A 26,171-nucleotide genomic window follows, 5' to 3' on the forward strand; every position below is an offset into this window, starting at 1 on the left:
CCAAATGCTGTTCCAGTTCTCTTTATTGATACTAATGCCTTTGAATTGCATCAGCATTTCCTATTGGAAAATACATTTGTTCCGGGAAAACATTTGCCATTCCTGAATAATAATTTCCAAATGTCTTTAATCCAAAGAAAAAGATTTAAAGTGGATTTCTCTTTCGTGTACACAACTGAATAAAAATGATGTGCTTGTCTTAGGGATAAATTACTTAACCGTCCCTTGATCTGTTTATGTATAAGAATGCTTTTTAAAGCACATATTTTGTTTTAAATGACACACAAACCGAAAGCATTAATAAAATTTAAGAGTAAAAAAACACACACTATACTATATTACCATTTATATTTAAATACAGCTACAGTTTTAATATAATACTATTTTTTTTTTTGCATAAAATAACACCTTTTATACTTATTCAAGAAATTTAGGCAACAAGTCATTATCTAAACCTGTAGACACACTGTTGCTTTTCTACTTACCCACCTCGTCCCAGCCCCATCACAATTAATGGAGAGTTGAAAACTAGCATGTATAGCAGGTCCTCAAATAACATCATTTTATTTATATAATATTGATGAGACTCTGTAGGAACTTAACTCTTGTTTATATCAATTCCTCTATGGTAAAACTGGTTTTATTATATGTTGTTCCATCACAGTTCCAAGAACCCATTGTTAACATTAAGTGAGGATTAAAACTCACCAAATACTTACCAAATGAAAAAACAAAAAAGTACCAAATGGTTAAATACATACCTTGGTCCTGTTGCTGGTTTTGTTCTGTTTTCTTTCATTCCATACAAATGCAATGGCAGCCATAAAATGAACACCATGATTCATTGAAATGGGGCCTAGTAATTCAAGGATCTGCTGTCTCAAGTTCTAAAACAATTTATACAAATGACAAGTGAATTAAAAAGCATTAATAATTAAACTATAGTTTTAATTTTTAGTTTTTTAGTTTTTCTTGAAATAATATATAGTACTTATATGCTTTACTACCTAAATAACAGTAAACTTTAATCATGTTAAGAGATGCAACCATGGTCATTAGCATTCCAAAAAAAAAAAAAAAAAGCCTATGAAATGACAGTAACCAATCAGCCAATGCAAGAGTCTAATCAGTGTGATAATAGAAAAATACAATATAGTTGACCCTTGAACAATGAGGGTTTGAACTGCAAGGGCCCACTTATATGCAGACTTTTTCCAATAAATACCTGTATAGTTTTCCACCTATGGTTGGGAGCCTACGGATGTGGAGACTGACTCATGCATTGATCTATACTATTTTAACACAGGGAATCTGAGGGTATCCTCAGATTTTGATATTGACGGGGGGTCCTGGAACTAATCCCCTATGGATACTGAAAAACAACTTAAGTTTTGGGGAAGTCAAAAGTTATACATGGATTTTCAATTGCACGGGGCGTCAGCACCCCAACCCTTGCATTGTTCAAGGATCAACTGTATATGAAATTTAATTACATTCGATATAGATTTTTACAAAAGGGCTCGAGAGGAGAGGTTTTACATTTAAGTAAAATTGAACAAAAAAAAGGGCAAAGTTTAATCTAAGCATCATTACTTAGACAAAATTTTCTAATGGTTATAACTGTTCCTCTTCCTCCAATTCCAGATGTGTTCCTATGACTCACAAATCTAGGAAGTCAGGTCAAGAGACGTCAATTTGACAACTGACATAGCGTAACACACTTTTAAACATTAATATGATTTTCTTCTAAAGTAAAAAATTTGGAAAATATTTGGGTATAGAGAAGAAAAACTTTTTTAAAAATAATCATTAATCCCAACATTGAGATGATCACTATTAACACATGAAATTTTTTTATTCCTTTTTCTGCAGAGAAATTCATTTTATATAATTGGAAATATAATATTTGTTCAATTATGTACCATCTCTGTTTCACTAAATTTTTAAGTTTTTTTCAACCACTAAGAATTCTTCAAATTCATGATTTTAGTGGCTACATACTGTAGCACTGAAAGGATAATTTATTTAACCATTTCATTATTTATTGTTTAGGATCTCTCTTTGCCATTAAATAAGGCTATAATAAACATCTTATAAATATATCTTTGCATAATTTTGATTACCTTAGAAATCATTACTAGGTCAAAAACTATAAAACTTTTAAAGCTCTTTGCACATATTGCTAAATTGTTTTCCAGGAGGGTTTGCATATAAAATGTCAACTTAAAATGTCCTAAAAAGAAAAAAAAAAAGGAACAAAGTTGCAACGTGTATGAATAAACCTCGAAGACATTATGTCACATGAAAGAAGCTAGATACAAAAAACCAAATAAAGTATGATTCCATTTATATGAAGGGCTCTGAAAAGAAAACAGATTAATGGTTGAGTGGGATAAGGAATGGGAACAAGGAGTGACTGCAAATGGATATGAGGAATCTTTGCAGTGGTAATAAGACATGTTCAAAAATTAAATTGTTGTGATAGTTTCACTACTCTGTAAGTTCTTAAAACCATCATTGTATTCTATATACTGTAAACAGGTAAATTTTATGATATGTCACATCTCAATAAAAGTTAGAAATTATTTGATAATTACTCAATCTATTAGAGTGCCATAAATACTCAAATTATTCACGAATTCTGCACAAAATCTTCAGGAAAGTGCTTGAATAGACTCTTGAACTCTGGAGGAAGTATGAATTATCTAACCTTTGTGGCTCCAAGATTAATTGTGGTAACAGATGCAGATGCAGCAACAATCATCTTTTCTGAAGAATCAGCCTGCTGCAGTATGCTCCAAAGCAGTGTCACAGAGGACATGATCATATGAAGGATTGAGAGGATTCCACTGCGGGCTTCAAACAAGTGTTTTTGGTCTACATTGACCAAAAGCTATTAAAGTTGGGGGGGAAAAAATATCACTTACTGAGCTTTACAAATGGGGCCTCATTAAATCTCAGAGTCTTTCAAAAAAAGTCATATATTTGTGCAGTCTTACTTGGTGATACTGTGTAGTAGGATCCAACAAACAGTAATGGATAATGGCTGTGATCCCTTCTAAAAGCATAAGAATCATATCTGGTGGAATAATTGATGCCATCCACAAAGGCCTGAAATAAAATGCATTCATTTGAATACAAGTTCTGAGAAAGAAAAGTTCATGTTTTATATGTCTTATCAATAGTGAATGTCCAGCACATGCTACATACACTGTAAGTGCTCAATAAATATTACATAAGTAAATGACTAAAAGAATAAATTAGGGGCTTTTATATCCTAATCTATAAAATAAGTGAGTCACATTAAATGTACTAACATTCTTTTTGGCTAAAAAATTCTATATAAACAACTATAGCCAGTAAATCTCTAGCAACTGTGTAGGTATACCAATATTAAATGTTATAGGTAATTTTCTTATATTTTCCATGTAGTAGTTAATTCAGGAAATAAACCAGAACTAGTCTAGTAAACACATGGATGATTCTTGACGGATTAATTTTAAACATGGCCTGGGAATACGGATGAAATTCTCCTCCAAAACAAATAAAATCAGATGGGAAAATATTTGTAATTTTAAGTTAATTTTAATGTGAAATCAATTTGTATTTAGATAATATATCGGATAAGACTAGAGAAACCCTCTGCTGAGCTATTACTTTTGCCAGCTTAATCAAGAAGAACATAATTAATTTCAGCTCTTAGGAGAAAAAAAGGTCTGTTTAAATATTCCTTCCTTTTTCCAATCTTGATTCTTTCATTGCTACCCTTTCTCAAGCTGAATTTTCTTCTTTGTGAAACTAACCTATTTGTAACCTAATACTAATTTATTTACTCAAATTGTGACTAACTTTATGGATGTCTAAGCAGTCTTATATGTGAAAAAAGTCAATGATAACAAAGTTAAAATGATAACAAAGTTAAAAATTAGTCCTTACCTACTATCGGATAATCCTGTTTCATATTTATACTGCTGAATTAGATTATCTAAATTTCTGCAAAGTTGTAGTGTCACAGAAACAACCACTCTCTGTAGAACTTTTCCCATGTAAGGCAGAGTAGATGTGATTAAACCAATCCATTGTGGGTGCATCTTACAAGCACAGTGTTGATGTAAAGCCCGTATCACCGCACAAAGGAACATGCCTTGACATGTGATTGGCTGAGCATGCAAATACTGAAGAGAAGTCATGGGCTGATGGGGACTGATGTGCTCCAGATCAGATACAACAAAATCAAAACCTGTTTCATTCTCTTCAGGGATAGTCATTACTCGGTGTTCTAGAACAATGAGTCTCTGAAGAACTTTAAGAAGTTGTGACTGGAGTGTGCTGCCACTGTCAAATTCATCTTCTGAGAAGTTGATAAGGCTGTCCTCTGAGAAACCTTCTTCAACAGCAAACATGTTCTTACCTGACATTTTTTCACTATGCCATTTCTGTGCACTAAAGATAGATGACAGCAGACAGTGAAGAATTACTTTCTGAACTTTGCACTTAGATAACATATCAGAGATAAAACTAGGGAAGCCCTTTGCTGAGCTTTCTATTACTTTTGCTAGCTCGCTAAAGAGAAGTGTCAAAATTTCTATGCTCATCATCTGCATGTTTCGATTGCCTATTAAATCTTGTGCAGTCACCTTGACATGAGTTGGGTAATGGCTACGCATGTAATATAAGCAGAGAGAAATAAGAATTTCTATGTACATAGAACTCCGGAAGTTATGATTTGAGTCCACTGGAATGTGACTATAGAAGTCTTTGCCCATAACAGAAATCCGATGTCTGGCCAAGAGATTCTGAAGCAGAGACAACTGAGGGGTATACACATTATTTACACTAGTGGTTGAAATGGCATTTACAAAAGCAATAGGGTTAGTTTTCAAGATGGCTTTGATGGCAGAAAAAGCATAAAGAGTTCTTGACGAATCATACAACTGGAGATACAGAAGCACATGTTGATAGAGAGGATGGATGTTGAAATTGGGAGATTTCCGTGATCCTGGAGAACCCATGTCACTCTCAATTTCAGAAATTTCTCCCTCTCCACAGCTATACCAGTTCTCTAAATCCAGACCATCACTAAAGAATACATTGGTTTGTTTAAGTTTTTCATTTGAAGTCTTTTTCTTGTCATCATCCTTTTTTCTGGCAAGTTTTACTTTAGGTTTTGCTCCTGGTTGTTTACCTGACTCCTTAACAATTGTTTCTTTCTCTGACATCTTTTCTGATAATTTTTCTTTGAAGCTGAACTGAATACTACTGTGACTCCTCTGTCTAGATTTGGTTTCTGTGGAAGCAACAGAAGGATCATGAAGAGTCTGTGCGGTTCCTGAAATACAAGGTGAGGAGCTATTTCTGGAGATTCCATTTGCCGCACACTCATGGCTTTCCTCTACAGACACAGGCAGAAACTGAGAACTTTCATTGCTCAGCAAAGTACTCTGATTCTGCTGAGTGGACTGATCTTTAATCTCCTCCTCGCCTGGATCTATATCACTGTGCTTTGGGTGCAGAGCTTCAATTTCTAACTGAGATGTAACTGATGCCAATTCTGCTTCGAGTCCACTTACGACTTTACATATCAGGTCAAACACCACCTGCTGAACATCATCATCTGGGGAGCTTGTATTTGGCATTTGAGAATCTTCTTGGATATTCACATTTTCAGGATCAACTTCGTAACTCAAGTTGTCCCCAGCAGAGGACTGTGAACATCCAGAGTCAGAACTCTGAAGTATTTCTATCTGTTGGTCTGGAAGATCAAAATCAGATACAACCATTGGAATTGTCTCACTGCTGGTACTTAGAAGGGAAAGTCTGTCACTCAATGGATTAACAGTGAGACTGAAGTTCTCTATTTCGTCCATGGTAAGTGGCTTTTCACCATTTCCTTTAGATGCAACAAGTTGTACTTGGCTTACTGGCATATGAAAAAAATAGTAAAGACGGAAAAATATAAAATATGTTAAATAAAATATAGAAATGTAGACTGAACTCAAGATTTTTAATCATTAGTCTCAAAACCAACTTACATTTACCTACTAAAATCATATTTTATTACTATATAAACTTTTAATTTAGAATATTATATAGATGACTATTAACTAAAGTTTATTTAATAAAGACGATTCAATAACAGGCCTGTTATTCAGTTGAATTAAACAGAACAGCACACTTAACGCAGAAAAAAAAAGAAAAACTTGCCCTTATACCCAAATAAGATATGCTTTTTACTGCAGTTCAAAATTTGTGTTTTTTTCCCTCCCTATGGAAGGGGAACAAATAATTAAAAATTTGTTTTTTCCCCTCCTCTCTACTTCTTTTTACTTATGCTGTTTCTCAGAATTCAAATAGTTTAGTATATAGTTAATGTATAAGTACATTACCTCCTTGATTTTAATAAAATGCAACAAATATTTAAGAATTATCTGAGTAAGGCCCTAAACCAGCAGACAATGAGAGTGAAAGAAGGGAAGCACATCACTGTTCCCTCTAAAGAGTTTAAAACTAGCAAGGGATCATAAATACATTTATCAATTTCTATATTTTTGGGAGACATACTCCATTGATGGCATTCTTTTAGGAAGGGTGAAAGCCTTAGTTCCATATGAGTGATACTAACTAAATGCTGTCAAATTCAGTGAAAGTATCATGATATCATGAGGTATGAGAATGATTTCAGAGGAGAGGTGAGAATTCAGCAGATAGGCAGGAATTGCAGCAGGTAAAATAACACAAAGAAGTTCTGACAATAAGCAGAGTAGAGCATGTTCTTAGAAAGTTCAGGGGAAGCAGGTAGAAAGGAAGCTAGAGAAAGAAACCAAATCTCTGTAGAAACACACTAAAGATGAAGTGGGAGTGTGACGATTTAGTTCCAGCTTGCATCACTTAACAGCTGTGGACCTTTGAGAAAGCACAGCCTTCTAAAAATCAAACCCCTGCTCGGTAAAATTACCTTTTTTTACTGACTTCACAGGATTATTTGTTAAGAGATACAAAGGAGATATGTGAGATACTTTTGTTCCTGAAGTATAATAAATTAATCTAATATAAGGGGCCATTATCACCGAATTATAGAGGGCATCACTCGATAGTTTGTAAAGTGTAGACTTCATAGTAATACAGCATTTATCAAACACTTATAACATGCCAGTCACTTCACTGAACACGTCACAAACATGACTTGAAAAGTGGGTTATTATTCCCATTTTACAGATGAGGGAAATGACTCATGAAATATAAATATGCATTATAAGCTTACTATAAATTCCTAGTGAACTATCTATAGAGCCTTGCAAGACCAAGATTGCTAAATAAAACTTAAAGGTATTTCGATCAAAATTAAAGAATGTCTCTGCCCAGAGTTGTGCTGATTCCTCCCCTGAAAGAGTTAGCTGATAAGACAGATTCAAATCCTCTAAGATGGTCATTGATGAAGCACATTCTGACATGGCTCACATGAGCATTACTAGTGCATGCAAAAGGGAGAAAATAAGTCCATGGAGAAAACCTCACATTCAATTATCTCGCCAATCACTGTTTTGTTCACCTCTCACTTCATTTCAATAACTTAATTCTAAATAAAGCTGTTCTACTTTCGTGTGATATTCACCATTGTTGCATGCAAAATTTTGCATGAAATGCTGCTTGTCACTCTCTTCTCCAGGATAACAAGAAGCTTTATTCCAATAACGTTCTGCTTGTACACGCTGCACTGAAACCCTCTGAGTTTTTGGATGAAGCAGGAGCAATAGCAATGGTTCCAAAACTCTTGCGATATCATGTCTTTGTAGGACTTGGTTCAGCCAAGCTTGTCCCACAGAGCTGGTAGACCCATCGAGACTGTTAAGGCTATCCAGCATGATAAACAGTGACCTACAATAAAAACAAATAATTAAAGAACACCTACTTGTAACACTGTAATTTTTCTAAAATTGACATAAATTGTGTTTATTTTGAATTAACTATTTTAAACTAATCATACTTCAGGATAATTTTTGACCACAGCATTTTAATAATCCCTACAGTCTCAGGAGATAGAATAAGAAAGGAGAAAACAATCTTTTCTCTTTTTGTATGTACTGTTTTTTGAAATTTCACAAGCATACATTATTCTTATAAGATAAATACTAAAGAATAGAAAAAAACTTAGAAAATTAGTCTTGTTTTAGCAACATACTCTGTTCTTATCACCAAATACTAACCCTGCCCCTGCAATGTAAGTCAATACTATCTCTGTACTGGTCCATGCTCCTCTGCTCCCATTCTCTTTATGAATCAAAACTATGTGCTTAATTCAAGGAAAGACTTTCTGTGAAAGGTATGAAAGTGTGGTTTGGAATCAGAAAACCCAAGATTCAAATCTGGGCCATATACTTTATCTCATGTGTAGTCTTGGGCAAGTCACTTAACTTCTCTGGGCCTTCACTGTCTCACTTGTACAATGAGAAAAGGTGGCTGTCAAATTAAAGATGGTATTTGTAAAGTGCCTAGGGCCTAATTCTTGTAGGGGTTCAACAGCAGATTATTTCAAGATGGTGAAGCTGCTTAAAGATCACCAGCTGAAATAACCAGTAGAGCACACATCTGATCCTAAGCTGAGCTTTAAGCACAATTAGATTTGCGGGCCATCTCTATAAAACCTGCTGATTGAGGCTGCTATCTTATGCCAATGTATGAATTTATCTATAAGTGGAACTCCTTAGAAGTTAATGTAAATCTCAGACAAGTCATCAAAGTAGCCTAGACAAATAGCAAAATCACTCTCAGACAGCTACAGGCTCTCTGAATCCTTGGAAGACATTTGTCAGTATTTTAGCTTTAGATTTTACTAAGTCCAGTTCAGGCAGAAGATTGACAACAATTGCTAGAGAAACACTTATACAGTCTACTGTTTATATGCAATTTCACTGAATGTGAATAGATTCAAGAGGCTGTATTCATTCCTGTAACCCTGACACCTAGAATGGCACCTGCCACATTGTAGGGACTTGATAACTGTCCAGTGAAAGGAAGGGTCCTGGGTTCTACAAATCTAGAAAAGGAAAAGGGAAAATCTGGCAGATAAATAAAATCTGGTGCCTAAATAAAAATGCCATACATTTTAACATAGCTTAGGTTTTTAACAATTTATAAGTTCCATTTATAAAATCTATAAATTGCTATTGCCTACACCTGCCAAACTAATCAAAAGATTCAAGAAAAGAGACATTAAGGTATCTGACTGTAAAATCTGAATATAAAAAATAACCAACCTGTCAAAAGAACGTGCAAAAGATGAAGACTTATTTATATGGAGGTCCCTTGTTAGATGCCAAAGAACTGCAAACTTTGCATGTGCTTCCATCCTTATTTTCTGAGGAGGAATATGGGAGATTAAATTATTTTGTCCTTTGAAGATATTAAGTGATTTTAGCAAAATCAAAGTAACTATTTCATAGAGACTATTACATTCAATGTTTCCGGTACACCAATACACACTGCAATAAACTTAATTTTTTTTTTTTTGGAAGTAGAAACCTAGAAAATAATATATACGAAACATTAAACCTAAAGAATCATCATCTCACACTGCCTCATAAATAATTATTATTTTGTTTAGACTAGGTAATCAGTTTACTAGATTATACTGTATAATAATAGGTGATGAGCTAATAATGTGCATGTCATTATGATCATATGTTGAGTATAGGAAGCACTTATCCCCACATTTTAATACAAATACTTGGTAGTCAAAGTTGATTTTATTGTACTATATAATTTATTTTGCTCCCAGAAATTATATATTAATCCCAAATGAACTTATCATCACTTACAAAGCTGGTTTATAATAAACCAAGTAGAAATTGTGATATTATAAAAATGTTTATAGTCTTTCTCTAGCACTTGTAGTATCCTTCAAGTAAAAGCTACCCCAAATCAGGGGTTGCAACTGTCTAAATTGCTTGTGACAGGTCAGAGAAGTGCTTGCTTTTTCCGTGGGCTTAATAAATGCTGTGTTTGTATATCAACTAATACAAACATGTAAAAATAAAAGTAAGCAATAACAGGTATTTTAACTTTTTTCATGGATGGTGAGTATCTTTATTAAGAATTTAGTGTTTCTTTACAAGTGAAATGTTACACAAGAAAACAGGTATATAATTTGTCCTAAATTTATACTTAATTTAATAAAAATTGTTAAATTAAAATATAAGAACTTTATTTAAAATTTTATTTCTAAACAGTTTTGAAAGAATGTGTTGAAGCTGGAATAGAATTTTAACATTTTCCTGGGAATAAACTTTTAATTCTTCTCATTTACTCCCTCGTTTCCCACTTCACCACCTTGCCAAATGTTTCATTTATTGAACACAAAGCCTTTTTGAATATGATCCATTCAAACTCACCTGTGTGAAGTTTTTTTTTTTTTTTTTTAATTAGGGCAATCCACTTCTTCTCAGGCTCACCTGTAGCTCAGACACCTTTACTCTAACTGATTTATGTATCACTTCCTATACGTTAAAATACAAAATCCTTATTTTGTATATTTAATATAATGAAAATAATATAATCTCACATATTAGCATTCTATAGCTCATAAATATAACATATTATTTCGTTTCCCATATATTAATGTATCCTTCAGTTCCATAACTGAGGCCACTGATTCCTCTTTAAATGACCTAAGAATTTGGACCAGCAACTTTAAACATTACTACCCATAACTGGTGTCCTGAACCAAGAAATAAACCCAGTATTTGATTTTGGATTACCTGATTTTTCATATTACTGATGCCTTTGTAAGGAACTTTCCTCAGAAAAGAACAGAACACATTTATTTTAAAGATATTAAGATCGCTCTGAATGAAGCTAATATCTCTTATTCAGATACTAGCTGCGGTAATTTTCCTAGTTTCCTTAATTTGCATTTTGGTTTAATAGGAGTAGGGAATGGACACAGGATAAGAATAGCAGAATTTACCTTATCTTTATGGGTTAACTGCTGACTTATAACATCCTCACAGATGCTAGAAGACGGAACCAAGTTATGTAATTGATAAAACAGTTCCACACTCTTTTGGTGGTGCTGAGGTGTCCTATCTCCTAGCTGGTCCCACAATGTTAAAGCTACATGCTATAGAAAAAGATATAAAAGTGACAGTGTTACAAAACCATAAATAAAAACTTATTAGCAAACATTTCCTTTTGGTACAATCTGACTGCCACAGCTAGAAGGTCTTTAATACTCATCATGCCACCGGAATGAGATTTAAAAGTATACCTTTCCATCAGCCCACTTCTGGTCATCTAGGCCCTTAGAACCTTTTATGATAGTCCTGTAATAGTATTAATTTTAGACATCAGACATGTAAGCACTTTCTGCAGGGCCAAAATAGTCTCCAGTTCACTATTTTAATGACATTTAGTAAAGTCATTAACTAGAATATATTATTCTTAAGAGGACATAATTCCCACATTTAATACACTAAGATTTATAGTTACATATTGCAAAGTGAAATATAATTCATAGTTCAACTATCCAAACTACTTAAGCCATATAAAATAGGTCATATGTATCTCAGTTTCATGTGTTAACATAGCACTTAATGACCTATGACAGCATTAATAAAAATGCAACGGTCTTCAGAGTTTACCATCATATCAACTCTAGTCTAGCAGAAGGAACTATCTGGAGGGGCACAATGACTTGAAATCAGATTTAAAAATTTTTTATTTTTTATGTATAAAAAAATCTACCTACTTAAGATATAATACAATCCAAATATACTTGATGTTCTTTCTAGTAGAGATTATCTGTACTATTTTGATAGAAATCAAAGACTGTGCTTTTTTTTATAAATGCCGTTATATATCACAGATGATAATCAGACAATATACAGTCAGAAAAATTTTTCCTGTGAGTTTTGGAGTACTGAAGTTGTAAAAAGCAAAAGTGCCACAACCACTTCATCTGGAAATAAGTTTTATTATGTAAGTGAGCTTTCCTTTCTTTTTTAGCTGAAATTATTTCCTCTGTGGCTCTAGTGCCTTAATATTTGTCTTCTCCTTACCCTAATACTCCCTTCCATCCATATCTTTTTTCTCTACACAAAATTGAGGACAAGATAGACAAAGCAGTACAAATCAAATGTGGTATCTTTTTCTCTACAGATTGTCATTAAGGTGTTCAATTAAGCCTGATTATCGTCTTTAACATCTTTGCTACTTAAACTAGGTTAAGTATCATCTTAATTATATATGTATTTCTTAGAATTTACCTTGAAAAATTCAGTCTTCTCAGCTATGTACCTCAAATTGCCCGGAGTGAGGGGAGGTCTAATAACCACAGCTACTCTTCCCTGGTTTGGACTTAAGGGCTGTGCAGGTTCCACGCTGTTGATGTTTTCCCCAGTGACCATGGCCACAGACTGAGTCAATCCCACCAAGTCCATGACAAGTGAAATAGCAACACTCTGTACACTGAAATCACTTGCTTGGCTACAAGCATTCATCAGAGTCTGGAGCCACAGTGGAGGCTGTACATGCTCCCAGTCTGAAATAAAAGACAGAAGCGAACAGAGTTCATCACACTAAGCCTCACACATACCCTATTATCCAAGTTAATTTAAAAAAACAAAATACCTCTACTTAATACTTTTAGGCCTTGATCTGATAATAAACACATGGTTTCTTACCTAGACTGGAGCTTTAAGCAAATAAAGCAGTAACAAAAATTTCATAAATTTTTTTAATATGTATTTTTCTTATGCCAAGTTATACAATCTATTTTCCTATTCTGAAAGACAGTATATTAATCAAACATTATGTAGTACTCAGTACACTATGTGGGTATATATAAAAACTTAAACAAACACATGATACTAGTCATAATAAAGAAACCCAGTGGATCTAAATATTACAATATTTTCCAGAGAAACAAGTTAATTTTCTTAGCTTCTACTCACTTGCAAACTTTGAGGCATCAAAATCACAAAATTTCCAACATTATCAATCTCCACACAGTGACACTATTAATAAAAATCTATAAATTAATTTTAAAATGAACTGCCTAAAAAAATTCCCACTTTTAATGAGTGCTCCTTAAAAAAAAGCATACTATAGAAAATATTCAAATATAAATCAAACAGAAACTACCTTACCGGTCTCTGATTTTTCAGAATGGAGCTCTGAGGTATGGTTCCCCTCAGCAATGTAAACTGGGAAACTTGAGCACTCCAAGAAGAGCTGGCAGGCAGCAAGGAAGGCAGAAAGGTATTCTTTTGAAGTTTTTTGTTTACTTATGTTTCTCTCTTTTACATCTCCGTGTGAATCTCTGTCCCATTTTGAAGTCTGTCCTTGCTCTAGGCTGAGCTCCCCATGATGTTCTGTAGCTAAAGCCTGAGAAAAAGAGTTACTCTCAATGATGTAGAGGTTGATAAGTCTGGTGAGAAACTGCTGGACGTACTCCAAGCAGCACTGCATTGCCGTCTTTTGGGCTGTCTTCCCACTTTGGGGTGCTGTCCCCTGAGTGACTATAGAAGGGGGCTGGATGATGGTTTCTTCAGATCCCACAGTGGAGGCTGTTTCTGTCTCAGAAGACGTGCTACCAATTGGGTTGGTAGCTGCTCCTTGCCCCTCACTCAGTTCTCTGTCAATATCATCAGTTCGGTCTGCCTGATACTGTATAAACTCGGTGAATCCACTCTCTGACGATTGACTACTTGGTGGATTTTCTCCATCTTCAAAAACTTCAGTAGGATTTTCAGAGGAAACTGATGATACCTGGTTGAGATTAAAAGAACAAAAGGCTGAGTAGCTAAATGTATATATTAGGAATTAAAATTTACAAATGGCCACGTTTTGAGAGAAGTCAATTTTAGACTATTCGCAATCTACATATTCAATTGAATCTTATAAGAGTTTCTACAATTGATTTATATATCTATAATAATGAATAGAAAATACTGATATAGTTCTAATGAATATATTAAAGTCATTCATTAAGTAATTATTTTCCACTACATGCATAGTATAAAGTTAGGTTCTTGAGAGCAAAATATATGTACAGATTTCTAGGATCCACATCTTTGCTTTCAAACAACTAATAATTTATTCAATCTACTTTATGAAAACATTTTCCTAATGTCTAAACTGCAATTTTCCTTGTCTAAATACAAGGAATGAAATATGTAAAGTTAAAAAAAAAATGACATTTTGAAAACTAGAAATAAACTCTAATAGGTCATCTGTTCAGGAAATGAGTGTAAAATTTCTGCCTGAAATGTGTAAAGCATTATTTAAATGTTTGCTATTAATCTTACAATCTTTCAGCAAAGTTGCTGAACCCACATTGTGTGCTAGACACTGTATTAGGTACTAGGAATAAAAGGAAGAGTTTATAATCTTTAGGACAAGGTAAGAAACAACCTATAAACAAAAAAATAAAGCAACTCCTGAAGTAGAGCTGAAATAGATTAACTGTTCCCTCCCTATAATAATCGGACAAGTATAATCATCAAACATTTTCTGGCTTATGTAAACAAAAATCATACATATGAATTCCTTGGGTGATTGTGCCAGAGCATAATTTGAATTTGAATAAGATCACTAAAGATATATACTAACCGATCTGCTGCCACAAAGCTAAGCCTTACCCAATGTTCCTTGCTTCAGTGAGTCATACCACCATTCATCAAACCAGGGAGACAGAAACCTAAAGGTGATTCTTGGTACCTTCTCTACCTCTCTTCCACACTTCTTCTAAATCCACATCAGCATAGTGGTTAAGGGTGCTGGTCATAAGTCAGCTAAGGCTCTCTACTTACTAGATTGGCAAGTTACTTAACCTCCGAACCTCAGTTTCCTCATCTGTGTAACTGAGGTGACAGTAATTCCTACATTTTACAGCTGCTACAAGATTAAGAAAGACAGGATATATAAAGTACTCGGCATAATAAATAACACTTAGCAAACATTTAGTAAATGTTAATGATCACCTTTACCAACCCATGACAACGTCTTACTGATTTTTTTCTCCTAAATACATGGCTAATCCATCTATTAGTCTTACCCTACCATCTTGTTAGCACGTTACCACCACCTCTTACCTAGGTCTCCCCATATCCATTTTTGCTTCTCAGATCCATACTCTACACTGCAGCCAGAGTAATTTTTCTAATATACAAATCTGATTATATTACTTGCCTTTTTCTCTTGTATGTGCTCCCATTGTTCCTAAGATAAAGAGTAAAAGCCTTAGTATATAGTGAAAAGTCTCTTTAAGACCTGTCTCCTGCCTGCCTCAAGAGCTGCATCTCCCTGTATGCACTGTGCTCCTATCTGCCTAAGAGCCTTTGTGAATGTTCTTTCCTCTGTCAAGTGCTCTCTTCTTTTTACCTCATCCCTACTTCCAATTCTTCTAGGGTTTCACTCAAATAAGCCTTTCTCAAGAATTTCTTGGCCTCAAATCTATGTCAGATCACCCCATTTTCCACATTAATCTCACACTATATTTTCCTTTATACATTTATCACGACTATAATTCAATGTACAATTATTTGTTTAAAGTCCGTCTCTTAGAAAGAAAGAGTTTAGAAGAGCAAAGACTATGCCTAATTCACCTCTAGCACCTGACGCAGCATGAACGTTGAATGAAGAGAGGTTCTTTTCTCTCTTTCAAAGGTAAAAAAAACTGAAGCTCAGGGAAGTTAAAAAAAAAAAAAAACAACTTGTCCAAGTTTATAGCAAACAAGCTTAGTAGTTAGAAGAGCTCAAATGAGGTGATTCTAAACTTCATGCTCTTTTCACCACAGCATATCACTGTATCTGTTAACGGTATGAGAAATTTTCATATTATAATGCCAAAGTCAGATGTGGCTATTAGAATTGAACTTGTCAATTCTTTCCTCTGAAAGTTAACAACCAACTAAAATCTTGTATTTATATACTTTTAGAAAATATTAAATGGTAAAATTGTCATTAGATTATTACTGTAAAGTTATTTCTGTATTGAACTTTTAAATATAAGGATCGTAAAATACTATTACATTAATAGAATTCAACCTACAAATTTAGTTAAACTTGCGTATATTTATAATATTTAGTTGTATGTTCCATATTACAAATAAAATAAAATGTCTTTCTGAAAACAGGTTTTACATGTTTTGGACATTTGGGTATAGAGATCTAATACACTGATTTTACAGAAATGTACTAAGTGCATAGAGACAAAATGAGATTTATAATTTTTTAAAGAACCAGTCCTTCACTTACACTTTCAAAAAAAACACAGAAAATAACCTCAGCTTTCAAATATGATCAATTTTCAGACATCTCAGTGAAGATAATATCAGTGTGCTTCAGTAAAAAGTAGGAAAGAAGATATATGTCCTGGGAACATAGAAGAAAACCAGAAAGAGAGGGAAAAGCATACTCTAAGGTTAATGAACCACAGTATTAAAAAAAAAAAGTATACTATTTAATTGTATTTCATTTACTGTGAATCTATGTTCCCATTTACCTTACCTGGAACAACAGATAAGGGCCTTCAGATGTTTTCTACTTAGTAAATATTCACATATTTGAATGTTACTGAGAGAATGCTAAATTCTTTTCCCTACTCTCACCTACTCTCACTCAAATAAAAAGCAAAGCTTCAAAAGCAGCTAATATTATTGTAGTTTTAACTTTAAGAAGACCCTAGAGGCATAATGAAGAAAAAACAACACACAAAATGAATTTCCCAGCAACAGAATTGTATCATAACATCACATATAAAAAATAAGCAGGTAGGAAGAAAAGTGATAGAAACTGGTTTTATTTTATGTAGGATAATCCTGGGATACATTTAAATTAAGGATCTGTAATGTTCATTTCATATATGAAGAGCAAAATATTTAGAATGACCAAGGAAAAAGTTTTAGGATTAATATTTGATGGAAATAGCTGCATAACATTATCCTGACAATACATTTTGTTAGATAGAAAAACAATAAAAAAGCAACTGAAAAAAAAATAAGGGCAACTATACAAATCCTAGATTTTGGTAACGAACTTTATATGCTAGAAATTTTTGAATCGTTGTTTTAACATAGTGCCACTGTACCTATATAATTCCATTAAATGTTTTCATTAATATTTGCTAAAAATATTTTAATATTACAAAACTGAAAGCTCTTAAATTACTGATTTTTCCATAGGTGCTTAAGTATGTTACTAATGCCAGATTAGAATTATTACAATTCTCTTCAATGTCATAAAATAGCTTTAAGAATCTAGAAGATTGGGGAGAGTAAAAAGATTCTGGATTTTAAGACATGTCAAAAATTTAGTGTGTGTGTGTGTGTGTGTGTGTGTGTGTGTGTGTGTGTGTATGAAAAGGACCAGTAAAGTTTAGATTATAAACCTACTGTCCAATATAGTATTATTAGCCCATGTGGCTACTGAGTACTTGAAATATGGCTGATCTGATAGAGAAACTAAATTTTTTTTAATTTCAAATGTTTCTGATAAAAATTTAGCATTTGAACAAAGATATGCTGTAAGTGTAACATATACACTGGAATTTTGAAGAAAGTACAAAAAAGAATGTAAAATAGCTAATTTTTTATATTACATCAATTTTTATATTGATTACATATTGAAATTATAATAAATTAGCTATAAAGGGCTAAATAAAATATAATTAAAATAATTTTCACCTGTTTCTTTTTACTTTTTAAAAGTGGCTACCGGAAATTTTAAAATTACATATGCTGCTGACATATTTCTATTGGAAAGTGCTGATATAAACAGTTTAACTGCACTAGAGCCAAAAGCCTACAAGATGGTCCAAATGCTACAATATTTGGATCTAGACAAGATTCACTAATATTTAAATGGTTATATATAAGTGATTTTACTCAGAAACTGTTCTGCTTTGAAGAAATATACAGCTGACCCTTGAACAACATGGGGGTTGGGAAGACTTCAATGCCCCCAAAATCCAACTTTGACTCTCCCAAAACGTAATAGCCTGTTGACCAGAAACATCACCAGTAACAGTCAATTTACACATATTTTATTCGCATAATCACCAGTAACAGTCAATTTACACATATTTTATTTGTGTATTATTGTAAGAACACAGTATATGTTTTATACTGTGTTCTTACAATAAAGCTAGAGAAAAGAAAATGTTTAGAAAAATCATAAGGAGCAAAAAATACATATACAGTACTCTACTGTATTTATTTATACTGTAAGTTTACACTGTCAGTACCTACACAATATTGTCTTACATGACACAAAACACTGCAGATGTTATATATATGATTAATACTAGAGATAAAAAAAAATAATGCTAAAAAATAAATTTACAATTATTTACTGGTATAATGATTCATGCACAGATAACAAAGCAGCAGCAATATGGCTGCTTTATCAACACGATTGCTTCATGGTAGCTTAGCTTATACACTACAGAATTGTTATAAAATTTATATGGCATTTAATATTCACATATTCATAATACAGATTTGGAAACACTAACTTTTTAAAAAAACCACTTACCTGTGATGATTGGCTGATCCACGGATTCTTCAATTACAAGAGAGACATATTATACAGTAATGTAATTCTTTGAAAGCAAAGTTATAAAACAGTAAGAAAACTAACATCTTATTAATTTTATATTAAATATAATTTATCTTATGCCTACAGGATGAATACTTAGGCAATGACACAAATTATCTCCATAATGATGACGCATTATCTCCATAATGACACAAAAACATCACGCAGTTCTTGCCGTACAGTTATTAAACTTTTTACATTAAGACATACACATACAGAACAGATAAATTAATAATTGTATGGCATGATGATTAGTTTCTATTCGTAAGTGGAAGTGGATCATCATAAAGGACTTCATCTTCATCATCTTCACATTGAGTAGGCTGAGGAGGAAGAGGAGGGGTTGGTCTTGCTGTCTTAGGGGAGGCAGAGACAGAAGAGGTGAAGAAGGTGGAAGGGGAGGCAGGACAGGCAGGAATACTCAGTATAACTATATGGAAATACATTGTAATTTCTGTCTGACTTCTTTAAAATGTTTATTTCTTTATTTCTTTAAAAATGTTTCTACATGGTACCAATCCCTCTTCCATCATTTGCTTTATTTAGTTTTAAGTGCCTGTATCAAAGAAGGGTCCATGTCATAAGTCAAAAATAGTCTTGAATACTTGGAACCCTTCTGCCAGATTTGTTTTCTGGCACTGCTTCTTCTACATCTTCTTCCTAATTGCCTGGCACCAGTTTGGAAGCACTCAAAAGCACTCATCTTCACCAAGTCATCTTCTGTTAATTCCTCTGTGGTGTCTATTAGATCTTGAATTTCTCCAAGATCTTTATCTTGAAATCCTTCACCCCCTACCTTTTTGCCATATCCACAATCTCTTTCATAACTTCCCTGATTGGCTCTGTTGTAAATCCTGTGAAGTCATATACATTATCTGCACAGTTTTCTCCAGGAATTTACTGTTTGGGCTTGATGGCTTTCACAGATTTTCCCATAATAATGACATCTTCAATGGTGTAATCCTTCCACTTTCATGATGTTCTCTCTGTTGGGGTTCTCTTCCATAGCACTGACAATCCTCTCCATAGAGAACTGTGTGTAATGAGCCTTAAAGGTCCTATAGACCCCCTGATCTGGAGGCTTGAATTAGAGAAGTTGTGTTTTGGGTCAAGTAGACCACTTCAAGGCCTTTAACTGACCTTACAGAGTTCTGGGTGACCAGGGCCATTGTCCAACATCAAAAGAACTTTAAAAGGCAGTCCCAGACTGCCTTTACTGGCAAAGTACTTTCTGACTCCAAGGATAAAGCATTGATGGAACCAATCCAAAAAACGGGTTCTCAATGTCCAGGCCTTCTTGTTGTACAACCAAAAAGACTGGCAACTGGCATTTATCTTTTCCCTTCAAAGCTGAGAGGTTAGCAACTTTATGGATAAGGGCAGTCCTGATCATAAACCTGACTGCATTTGCATAAAGACTAGAGCTAGCCTATCCCTTCCTGCCTTATAGCCTGGTGCTCACATTTCTTCCTTAGTAAAAGATGTCCTTTGTGGTATTTTTTCACCAGAATAGGGCACTTTCATCTCCATTAAAAACCTGTTCAGGCAGATACCCTTTCTCTTCAAACGATTTTCTTAATGGCCTCTGGGAAATCATCTGCTGCCTCTTCATAGGCAGAGCTGCTTCTCTTGTTACCTTGGCATTTTAAAAAAACAAAGCTCTTTCTAAAATTATCAAACCACCCTTTGCTGGCATTAAATTCTCCAGCTTTAGATCCTTCACTTTCCTTTCACTTTAAGTTGTCACATATATTAGAGTTTGCTTTTCTTATAGCAAACTTACACCCATGTTAAAGCTGCATTTTCAGTATGAGATAAAAAAGTATTTCAAGATAAAAAGTGCATGGATTTTGCTCCTGCTGGCAAAGCTGTAGCGACTGCTTCACAGATTTCTTTGTTGTTGTTTAAACAATGGTCCTATGCTGGATTCATTTATCTTGAATGGCTACCACAGCTGCAAACCACAATATACAGTACATATCAAGCAATTCAACTTTTTCTTGTAATGTTATTTCTCTGCCTCTTGGGAGCACTTCCAGCATAACTAGTGGCATTTCATATGGGTCTCATGGCGTTATTCGAGGTTTACAGTACTGCACTAAAAACAATGAAAAATATACGAGAATCTTGAGATCACTTTTTACTGCAATATGCAATTTATTGGACAGAGAAATTGCTCATGCAGAGACGATTAGCATCACATGGCGTTTTAAGTGGACACTTGCAACACTTGAGTTCACTGAAATAGCAATGAGTTGGCTACGAAACTTTACAGTAGTACAGTATTTACTATAGTTAATTTTATGCAGTAATGATTTAATACAGCATCAGTTTACATTTCTCTCCACTATGAATGGTACCATGTACATGATCTGCAAGTGTGCTCATAGGTTTTGATAAATTTTAACCTTTTGTAATAGATTTGTGTATGTTTTATAGTAGTAAATGATCAATAGACTATTATCTACGTATATTTTATGCATTCATGACGTCTTTTTCTTAATTTTTTCACTTCTAAGCTACTTGGCTTATCCTGTATTTTCAAATTGTCGCAAATCTCCCCAAATTTTGTATTTATCAAAGAAAATCTGGGTATAAGTGGACCCACACAGTTCGAATCCATGTTGTTCAAGGGTCTATACCATCTGTAACTTGGTCTATAATAAAATTAATAGCTAACATTACCTTTTTTACTTCCCATTCTTTGACTGAGTTGTTCTGCCCACTTGGAAACTGCAAAACACCTCCAGTGCTGGCCGATAACAGTGGAGGTTGAACTTTGCTAAGAATCTTTGAGCAGAGTCTGAGCGAATCTGTGAGTTCAGACAAGTGCAATGTCTGGAGATGGCTTGTCAGGGCAGAAACCATCCTGAGCAGCAACTGGGGCAAGTGTTCTGTCTGGATTTCAATATAAGTTTCCTGAAAATAGTGAAATGACGAAAGTTTAAACAATGTGTAACCTAAAAGTTATGTTATTTCATTTATACTTAATCTTTATTAAAAAAAGTAATTTTAATCATCTGTAATATTTTATATGTATCAAGCTCTTAATTAACATTGTACGGTCATTTTATTTTTAAGTTATAAAATTTCTATTCTCAAATTCTCAATTTAAGTACTTCAAAGTATATATTATAAAATAATCCCAATTTTATTTGCTATATTACTGAAATTATAAGAAAAGTGAATATAATCATTTAAAAACAAAACAGGCTGAATATCATACCTGACAGAGCACCCTCATACTTCTAGTAGGCTTCAAAATGAGAAAGCAAAGAATTGAGGAGAGAAAAGGGGAAAAGATTTCCAACAGTCTTCATTTAATAGAAAGAATCATCAATGAATATAAATGCAGCATTAGACCATTAAATACTAAACATTTAAGATTTCAGTAACATGCAACTATGAAGTATATTCCATGTATTATATAAGACTTATATATATTTATTGTGTGTGTGTGTGTGTATATGTCAGAGGATAAAACATTTGGAGAATTTTATGAAAAAAAGATATGCCAAAAGGGGGAAAAAATCAATATAATTTTAAAGATGAAATTTATTTGAAAATTTGTCTCCAAAATGAAATATTTGAACTACATTAGATTTCCTCAATATTTTTTACCAAGGTGATCTTACCAAAGAAACTATATCCAACAAAAAATCCACCAGTAAGCAGAAATTGGTCAGTTGTAACTCAGATGACTCACTACTATCTCCAGGCCCAATCTGAAGTCGGGCATGCAGTGTTCTCCTAAAAGGACAAAATTCACTTTATCAAGTATATTATCAGGTGAAATGAATATAGGTGACAACACCATCTTTTTAATGAAGGTCAAGTCAACATTGGGACACACACAGTAATGTTCTTGTGATGAAATATATTCTCTTTCCCCAGGACACTACTGTACCTCCATGTGGAAAATCCCCAGGATTCCTAGACTTAACTTCTCCTTATAATTCCCATCCTATAGTTCCAAGTGTTATAGATGGACCTCACTTTTTGGGACTTATTTCCTATTGTTCCCACTACAGATATTATTTCCTAGTTAAAATGGATTATGTGCTGCTTGATTTCTAACCTCAGGGTCTTTGTTTAGAACAACTTGTTCTCCTAGATTGCCCCCCTCCTCCGTCCTCATTCTCTCATGTCCAGAGTACACCCGTTCGTCAGAGTTTGAGATCAAATGTTACCTCCTCCAGGAAGCCTCTTCTGATCCAAGTAGTAGAGATCATTACTCCAACATTCACACCAAAACATATTAATCCTATATACACTGCCCTACACTCTGAAGACACAAAGTTAGGAATATGGTACACTCCCTAACCAGCCAGAAATATAAGCATACAGATGTAACAATGTGACAATACAGGAAATGTAACAATGTGACAATACAGGAAAAGTTACTTCTGATGGGAGATTTGAGTGAGTCAAGGAAGGCTACTGAAAGGTGGGTTACGTCTGTATAGGACTTTGCCAGATGGGCAAGGGGGAAGAATATTTTAGAAGAAACAGCAGAAGTGAAGGCTCGCAGCATGAAAGTTAATGTGTGTTCAGGGAATAGTTCAGGTTAGCTAAAGGAGGGTGAATGTGTGTGTTTGTGAATGTAGAAATGAAGGCCAGGTGGCAAAAGACATCCCTAATTCCTTGATATTCCTACATTTTAAACTCTCTATAAAGGTTTTATAACTTTTAATTCAATACTAGAAATATACATATACATGTCTTACTTGTTCCACTACTAAGTCTTTGAAGACAGAGATCATCTATGTGCCTAGCACGGTGCTTTCCAACTGAGTACTCAATATCTGCTGAATAAACAAGCAACTTTCTAAATCATTAAATATACCACATCAGCATTTATATTTTTAAAAGATTTCTAATCCAAAGATCATACATACTATTTGGCTATATGCTCCTGAGGCTTGAGAAGTTAATTTGGTTCTGAAGATTTGGGCTAGAATCCAGAGATTCTACTCAGGTTCACTAGTATTCTTGGGTTTTCAGAGAATTTTTTAAGATTTATGTTCTAAGGTGTGGAGGGCTTAAATCACTCACCAGTGACAATATGGCTGGTTCTATTGCTTTAAAAACACAAGTGTGATGCTAAGGGGTTTTTTGTTATTCAAAGTGGGAATCATTTTGGGAATGTGTGCTGAGGCAGTAGCACAAATGTGCTATGTTCTCTGCAACGAAGAAAAACTGGGTTACTATAGATTGAAGAGGAAAAATCTTTCATCTGTGCTGGTGACTGAATTACTCATCTCTAAACTTTTCAATTCTAAGATTATATGATCAATAATTCTATATTCTAGAGTGACAGAGTAGAGCTAGATCATGGTTGTTAGATAATAGTTGTCAGTAGTAGTAGTAGAATGTATAAATAAACATTCTTTTCATTAGACTCAAGAATTTAAAAAAACAAAGGGTGGCTTTGAATGCTATTTAATTAAAATGAACCAAACAGTTCAACATACCTACAACATTCTTCAAACCAACGTGCAACATAATCCCACATATAATAAGGCTCAAAGGAATTAAAGAGAAGGTTGGCAGTTTTAATCAGCTCTGCTGTTTTCTTATTTTCCCTTAATTTACTAAAAAAGGAAAAGAAAAATAATATCAACAAAAATAAATATTAGCTTTATTTTTTCAAATTTAAATTTAAGTACAATATTGTTAGTACAATACTTATCCCTCGACAATTGCTAGAAAACTTGCTAGTGAGAAAATTAGAACAGATTTTTATGTAATGCCACTCTCACATTACTTTGTGTATTTTTCCAAATTTGAGTTTTCATAACTCAAATGTATGATAAGATCAAAAATTAGCCTTGCATAAGAAAAAAAGAACAGGAAGTTATTTTTGAACTAATTTGAAAGCCTGTTAATTTGGCATTAAATTATTTCGTGTCCCTTGGCACATATAAGCTAAGTAATGATTTGGTTTTGACAACCTTGATTCTGAAATAATTTTGTCTGCTTTCCTGTGCTGTTCAGGATTTGCTTAAATAGGTTAAGTTTAGGTTGCTTAAATAGGTTAAGTTTAGATTAAGTTTAGGTTAAATAGGTTAAGTTTAGGTCACCAACCTAATTATTATTCTGAGCTTGAAAAACAATAGCAATAAGAACAGATACTGTATGAAGCCATTATTATTGAAGTCCCATGAGGAAAAATAACTTATTTCAAGTGGGAATCCTTTAGCCTATTATTTATCCATCCAACCTACCATCTCCAGCAACCCACCTTACAATGAAAACAATTGTTTTTATATATAATGAGCTACTGTCAATACATCTGGCAAGTTGCAAGACAAAAGACTAAATACTCTACGGGCAATATAAATTTTCAGGCAGAGTACAAAATGAAATAGAGTACCAGGTTAGTCAATTTTAACTTCTCAAACAAAGATCACAGGATATTATATTTATCAGAAATCAAAAACTGCCTCAAAATATCTTAATATAGAAAAGCATGTTTTACGAAAGTCCAATTTATCTCCAAAGTCTCACCAAGGAGACACTCACGAAATGAAGATCATGTAAAAGAAATTGTAGTCTTGGAAACTTTGTCATATAAGAATAGATGAGACTGGAAAAGTGGTAGGCTGTTTAAAGTAGAGAAGATATGAAAAAGTAAAGCTTTGTCAACATGTATCGATCACTGAGTTAGAGAATAGGCTATGCTAATTTTTTATGACTTATCCCAGCATTAAAAAAAAATTGTATTTATAGATATATACCTGAAAGAAGAAATAACCATAACTTGAAAAAAAAATTCTTTCAAGAACACGTGGTGCTTTTTATTTTACTTATCTCTGTGTTCAAGTCTTTTTCTGATCTATGATTTGGTCTTCTGAATGTGTTAAGAAGTCACCAAGAGCCACTACCCCATGCAAAAGACCAGGCCTAGTTAGCAAGTAAGGTATAACTCCCACTGTTAACTGACATGTGGCAGTTAATCTCTTGTGAGTCTGGTTAACTGTGAATAAGTTCCCTGGAATCTATATTTTCACACTAACTGCTAAAATTTAGTTATCTAAACTGGTGAGATTGAAAACCAACCCTAGAATGTGGTAGTTCAACTACATAGCAGTCGTGTAGTAAATACCTGTTTGAAAGATCAATGCAATTAATTATGAGAGTTCATATTACCAAAATACAGTGATGTTTTAAATCGAATGTACTCAAGTGAAACAAAAACTTCACAGAGCAGTGTCCACTTTATGAATATTAATAAATGAGGACATCTTTAGGTCATACTTAATATTGTGGTAATCCACCTGCTTAACTGGGCATGATCTTTGCTGAAGGGTGGTTCCATCTGAAGATCCAGTTCTGCTTTGCACTGAGAATACAATGTTCTAAACACTTCAATTAGGACATCTTCTAGAATTACAGGTCCTAAAATTAATATACACATTAAAAACAATAATTAGTTAGCATTGGAAATCATGATTAACTGAAAATTGGCCCAATTAAAGGATGCTTTAAAACAAGTATTTTTTAAAAAATAGTTTTTCTTCAGAAGCTAAACTTCACATTTTGAGAAGCTAACATTAAAATAGTACATAACTTAA

General features: G+C 33.6%; 1 protein-coding gene across 4 annotated transcripts in view; it reads right to left on the minus strand.

The window, feature by feature from the left end:
• Positions 1-26,171, minus strand: part of DOPEY1 (dopey family member 1) — an 84,686-nt gene that overhangs the window by 23,106 nt on the left and 35,409 nt on the right. For 3 of the 4 annotated variants that reach the window (XM_011364892.2, XM_011364891.2, XM_011364890.2), the window contains exons 10-22: positions 25,875-25,995; positions 24,069-24,188; positions 22,230-22,344; positions 21,280-21,513; positions 13,143-13,764; positions 12,261-12,535; positions 10,964-11,116; positions 9,255-9,355; positions 7,613-7,875; positions 3,937-5,920; positions 3,000-3,111; positions 2,711-2,893; positions 762-887 (exon numbers count right to left, since the gene is read on the minus strand). In XM_011364892.2, the coding sequence (XP_011363194.1) occupies positions 762-887; positions 2,711-2,893; positions 3,000-3,111; positions 3,937-5,920; positions 7,613-7,875; positions 9,255-9,355; positions 10,964-11,116; positions 12,261-12,535; positions 13,143-13,764; positions 21,280-21,513; positions 22,230-22,344; positions 24,069-24,188; positions 25,875-25,995 (4,409 nt within the window). Of the gene's footprint in view, positions 1-761; positions 888-2,710; positions 2,894-2,999; positions 3,112-3,936; positions 5,921-7,612; positions 7,876-9,254; positions 9,356-10,963; positions 11,117-12,260; positions 12,536-13,142; positions 13,765-21,279; positions 21,514-22,229; positions 22,345-24,068; positions 24,189-25,854; positions 25,996-26,171 lie in introns of those variants that run through there. The other variant, XM_023533437.1, reaches the window with a different exon arrangement.

This window comes from Pteropus vampyrus, unplaced genomic scaffold, assembly GCF_000151845.1.
Source record: "Pteropus vampyrus isolate Shadow unplaced genomic scaffold, Pvam_2.0 Scaffold102, whole genome shotgun sequence".
NCBI classification, from domain to species: domain Eukaryota; kingdom Metazoa; phylum Chordata; class Mammalia; order Chiroptera; family Pteropodidae; genus Pteropus; species Pteropus vampyrus.